This window comes from Sus scrofa, chromosome 5 (genome assembly GCF_054392235.1).
Source record: "Sus scrofa isolate SSC_HxYL_T2T_F1_AM1 chromosome 5, Sscrofa_HxYL_maternal_Yorkshire_Landrace_v2.0, whole genome shotgun sequence".
Lineage (NCBI taxonomy): Eukaryota > Metazoa > Chordata > Mammalia > Artiodactyla > Suidae > Sus > Sus scrofa.
Window position 1 is genome coordinate 39,952,985 of NC_139387.1, and position 6,000 is coordinate 39,958,984.

The 6,000-nt window shown below is 38.1% G+C and overlaps 1 protein-coding gene across 3 annotated transcripts in view; it reads left to right on the plus strand.

The window, feature by feature from the left end:
• Window positions 1-4,107, plus strand: part of TPH2 (tryptophan hydroxylase 2) — a 105,001-nt gene extending 100,894 nt beyond the window's left edge. For all 3 annotated transcript variants that reach the window (XM_084956354.1, XM_084956353.1, XM_021092003.2), the window contains 2 exons: window positions 2,462-2,595; window positions 2,726-4,107. In XM_084956354.1, coding sequence (XP_084812480.1) covers window positions 2,462-2,595; window positions 2,726-2,900 — 309 coding nt within the window. In that variant the 3' untranslated portion in view covers window positions 2,901-4,107. The remainder of the gene's footprint in view (window positions 1-2,461; window positions 2,596-2,725) is intronic.
• The last annotated feature ends 1,893 nt before the right edge of the window (window positions 4,108-6,000 follow it).

Consider the following 6,000-nt stretch of genomic DNA (forward strand, 5'->3'; position numbering starts at 1 on the left):
CAGGATCCTGAGGAGAGACTGCATTTTTGAGAGCTTAGAAAAGTCAGCTCCCAGTTTTCTCTGTGATTTTTTTACACTAGGCAAGTGTGAGATATTTTGCCTAATGGTCTTTGCATCAAATCATATGCTGTGAATCCACTGACTTTTCTTGAAGTCTAGGGTGGAGCACTCTGCCCTCTGGGCATTTTCTTGAACTATCCTCATCCCATTTACCATTAAAATGATGAAACGGGCTCATCTGAGTATCTAGTAGAATCGTCACATGATAAATTTTCTAAAACTACACTGATTCAGACTGTTATTGCACACACCCCTTCTGGAGGCATCCTCTGCATATGGTGACAGCTGAGGGTGCTAATGTCCTATCACAGCATCCCAGACTAAAGAGAGTTTCACCCTCTTCCTGCACTTGTCCTTGACTCAGTGAAAAGTCTCACTCAGCAAGGAAGACCCGCGAGGGAGCCATGGCTTAAACATTCATACCACTCTGCCCAAACCCCTGAACGTAGAAGTGAGAGCATGGAAACATCAAGATCCTGATGCAGTCACTGTTCTCATTTTCATATATATTGATGGATAAATGGACAATGGGAGCAACGTGTTAAATAAAATGTGCACCCAGAGTGTATGGCTGCAGAGAAAGCAATGTCTAGTTCTGAAAACCAAAGCGAGCCAATAGGAAGCCTGTTCTTTACAGAGAGCAACAGCTGTCATCAAAGCACCTTTTGTTTGTTGAAACTTTGAAGTGAAGTTGTTTTAAAAATGTGGACAGAATTGTTAGTCATTTGGAACCTCTGGTCCCTGATGTTCATGACACTAATACAAATGCATTTGCTGGTGTGGTGACCTTCCACATGTAATGAAGTTGTCCTGTGGACCAAAAAAAAAAAAAAAAAAAAGAGTTCCCTCTGCATCGCTTGTCTCACATATGCATTGATCTAGACAATGGAACTTTGCGGGAAAGCAAATCACACACAGGGTAGGACCATGTGCCCTTTCTCGGGCCTGTCAGTCCTTGGGTTCACAATTATATTTTCAAATTTAGGGAACCACAGCCTTCTTCATGGAAGGCTGCAAATCATCCCATGAATTTTGAGGTTGTTAGGGAAATGCATAGAGAATATTGAACATGAAAGGTTTTTCAGCATTTCTCCTGGAAACCTTAGCAGTTACAGATTGAAAAGTGTTTGGGGTGGAATCCAGAGATGGAATAGAGTGTCTTCAGAAATCATCCAGCCCAAACCTCTCATTTACACTGGAGGAAACAGAGGCCCAGAGAGGTGAAATCATTTGCCAAGGTTATCCAGAAAGCAGCAGTGCCTGGACAAGAGCCCTCACTCTCAGTTCAGGGGTGATTCTGCTACCCCTTTCTCTCTCTGATTCTCTCCTCCAACTAATTTATCCTTTAAATTAAGAAAGAGAGAATCTAGGGGAGTATTTCTCAAAGTATAATCATAACCACCTGTGTCTGAGTCACCTTGGATGCCTTTAAAATGCAGATTTCTGGGATTCATCCAGATGTACCCAAGTAAAATTGAGGCCCGAGTACCTGCATTTTTCGCAAGCTCCTCAGTGATTCTTAGGCATATTCCATGTGAGAACCATTGTTCCAGGGGCTATAAATAGGCAGGTGGCACGTGGCAGTAAATGAGCACTAACTTTTAGCATCACTGAATTTATCTTGAGACTACAATCATTCATTGTCCCTTGCTGTTCTTAGTGCCAGTCATGTGGTGAGCTGAACAGGGATAATGATGGTTCAAAGAGTAATTACATTGGCTTTCCTGTTTCCCTAATACCTGCTCTGGGCAGAACTATAACTATTAATATTAGCTCTTTTTTCCCACCTGGTAATATTTGTATGCTGTATATTGCTTTGCTGTACTTGGAAAGTAAGTGAATGCTGTGCACACATCCTCAAATATACAGGCCCACTCCAGCCTCTGTTGATACACAGTAGCTGGCCTCAAAATGTCTCACATATTGAGCCCACAAATAGTTCAGTCAGCGTCCCAATTACCTCTCCATGCAGGTAATTATTACTTCTGCCATTTAAGGGAGATTTCAGTGCATTGCTTATAGCAATAAATTTAGGACCATATTTATGCTCTCCTGCATCTATTCATAGCATAGATTTAAAATTCCATTTCTGTGGGGATACAGCTCTGAACTGTCCTTCAGTATGAATTTGGCTGATAATAAATAAAATAATACCATAATCTCATTTTTTTCCCTCTCAGCACCTAACAGACTCTAAAAACAAACAAACCAAAAAAAAAAAAAAAAAAAAAAACCCTCAACACTCAATTTACCTTGCATATGGGAGAGTTCCATATTTCATGGTAGACTAGCAGCTGAGAAGTTCTGTAAAATGACTGAGCTCTGCTGCAGAAATATGACATCATGGCACTTTTGGAAGTCTCATTCTGGAGTTTAACAGGTTTTGCGGTGTGTTTTGCAGCATGCTCTTTCTGACAAGGCATGTGTGAAAGCCTTTGACCCAAAGACAACTTGCTTACAGGAATGCCTTATCACAACTTTCCAGGAAGCCTACTTTGTTTCAGAAAGTTTTGAAGAAGCCAAAGAAAAGATGAGGTAAATGTATTTTTCTTCCATCTAGAGAAAATAACTTTTTATTTTTTTTGGCTCCATTCCTTCCTTCTATCTATCTCTTGAACCAACGAGGGCTGATCACATATCCTTTTCTTTTCTGTTTATTTTGCAGGGACTTTGCAAAGTCAATTACCCGTCCCTTCTCTGTCTACTTCAATCCTTACACACAGAGTATTGAAATTCTGAAAGATACCAGGAGTATTGAAAACGTGGTGCAGGACCTCCGCAGTGATTTGAACACAGTGTGTGATGCCTTGAACAAGATGAACCAATATCTGGGGATTTGATGCCTGGGACCAGTGTCGTTGCCAGCATGATTTTGGGGGGCTTAGCGTCAGTTCAGTCAATGACCTATAACACCAATGGCTTTCTGTGTCATGGCTTGGCTAGTGAGCATGTAACTCTGTATATTTCTACCTACTTGTAGCTTATTGTGATCATATGTGAAACACTATAAAAAATCCAATGACATAACCACTCATTATGTGAAAGATCGTAATACCTTTAAATGTCTTAAATAGATTTGACATTCTTGCTTAATGTCCTTAACCAAGCTATTTAAATTTGGTAGCAAATAGCCCTCTTATGATTCTAGCTTGTGACCTTTACTTTCTCAGATCTGAGCCTTTCCTCTGTGTTCATTAGATAAAATGAAAATAGCAGTGAAACTGTTCCTATTTACTCTAGTATCAGTGTTTTCACAGCTCTTATTTGAGATAAACCTAGAATTGTATGAAACTTCCCAGCACGTTAACAAAAGATTCAGTATTCTGCTTCAAAAATTAAAAGCGGTGAACACACTAGTTAGAGTGGTTTTTAGGTTGATTATCTATTTGTAAGAAAAAAGAATTTTTTACAAATAGTATATATATATATATACTATATATATTGACCTTGTAGAAGCTGAGTTGTGGCATGCTTCCCAAGGTATTTTGGAAGAAAACACTTCCTGAGAGGACATTAGGAAAGATTAAGCAGTGGGGAATAAATCTTGGGACTATGAATTTTATGCTGGAATGAGGTGATTTATCATGCTCAGGTGTTTAACCCTTTTCTCTTGGAGAACAATAATATAATAGAGCTTTGATTTCAATGATGTAGAAGCTGAGTCTCAGAAAGGTTGTGATTTGCCCCAAGTAGCTCATTTAGTTATACAGCAACACTTATAGCCCATCACATCTCACTTTTGGGTTGCTAAGTCCTTCAACTTGGTGTATGTATGTATTTATGATGTGTCATCATAAAAGGGAAACTGATGCTTATCAAAACTAATATTTATCTCTAAATAGGACCTGGTTTGTGATAAAGGGTTGACAATAGTACAGATGTTTCCTTGCACAGCTAGATCTCTGGGAGTCTGTCCACTTGCCCAAAGTTTAGGCAAATGTGGGTAAACAATAGTGATCCACCGTAAATTTCCAGTCATCTTTGCCAGAAGAGGTATTATCAAGTAATTAAGTGATCAAATAAAAAGTTGCTGAACGAGTGAATGAATTTTAGCTTCTTTTGATTCCCTCAGCAAATGCAACCACTTTTGCTCTAAATCGTCTTTGCAAGTACAGAATACTGCATGGAGGAAAGAGAGGACAAGAAAAGTAGAGAAGAATAAGATGACAGAATGACTTTAACAATTCTAAAATATTCACTTGAGCAATTTCCAAGAGTTCTTTAAATAAGAAGTTACATATAATTTCAAACTAATTCATACTCTTGTATGACCCATTACAAATCAGAAATTTTTGGACTAAATATATTCAGGAAGAATATGAGAAAGAGTTAAAACATATATCAGGGAGAGATACAGTTACATGAAAAATCAGAAGTTTGAATGTTGGTTATCATCACGATTGAAGCTCTTTCATTTCTGAAGCGTTCTCAGAACAGAGTTTTGAGAAGGGATTTAGTGAATAATATGTGAGAGTCAAATGGTTTAAATGCTATTTTACGTCAAAGAGATAGTGTCTTGAAAAATGTATTGGTGGTAGAGAAATGATGAGCAAGCTGAACCCAAATAAAAGAATCTAAAATGATCAAGTAGTTATAAATTCTAATCATTTTATAAGTCCATAAATACATAATTTCTTATATCTTGTTTTGCTACATCGAGATCCTCCTGAGTAATTAGTTATTTAAAAATACTAATCTAGGATAATAACTCAGAACAATGAATCCAGAAATTTCCAATAAACAATAAATGAGGGAGTTCCCGTTGTGGCACAGTGGTTAACGAATCCGGCTGGGAACCATGAGGTTGCGGGTTCGGTCCCTGCCCTTGCTCAGTGGGTTGAGGATCCAGCGTTGCCGTGAGCTGTGGTGTAGGTTGCAGACGCAGCTCGGATCCCGCGTTGCTGTGGCTCTGGCGTGGGCTGGTGGCTACAGCTCTGATTCAACCCCTAGCCTGGGAACCTCCATATGCCGCGGGAGCGGCCCAAGAAATAGCAACAACAACAACAACAACAACAAAAGACAAAAAAAAAAAAAAAATGAGACTAAGAGCAATAATTTAGACTTTTCCAAAACCAGTTGCTGAATTTTCTCAAAGGAAAAAACTCTTAATGTCTGCTTTCCCTGTTGTTTCCATAATTTGGTGTTGCTTTAGACAATATCTGGCCATTTGTAGCAACGTGGATGGAGGTGGAGGGCATTATGTTAAGTGAAATAAGCCAGATAAAGACAAATAGAATATGATATCACTTATATGTGGAATCAAAAAAATAGTAAGTATAACAAAAAAGAAGCAAACTCACAGATATAGGGAGCAAACTAGTGGTTACCAGTGGAGAGAGGGAAGGGGGGAGGGGTAAAAAAAAGGGTATAAAGTTAAGAGGTACAAACTATTAGGTATAAAATAAGCTCTATGGATTATATTGCACAACATAGAGAATATAGCCAATGTTTTATAATAACTATAAATGGAGTATAACCTTTAAAATTGTGAACAAATATACCATATACTCATAACTTAATATTATAGTAACTATCATTCAATATAAAAAGAGAAAACCTCAGAAGTAGCCATCGAGCTTTTTTTTCCCTTTGCCCCAGTGAAAGGGGAGCTTCTTAGTCAAATGTACTGAAGGAAGAATTATATTTAATTGAAGACGAATTCCCTCAACAAAAATAACATTTGAACTGACTTCTGATGATTATAGTGGTATCTTCAATTTTCTTACATGTGCAAAATCTGTTGTTTCAAAAATAGAGGAGTTGCAAACTTAATAGGTTTTCCCACAGAGCTTATATAGGTATCATACAAGGAGGAGGAATTACTTGATTCTTTTTAGATTTGTTCTCCATTTGGAATAGCAGTAACCATGGTTTTCACCATGTGAAACAATGGCATCACGGTTTTCCTTTGTTGTGAGCATTTAACATATGAATGCCGTT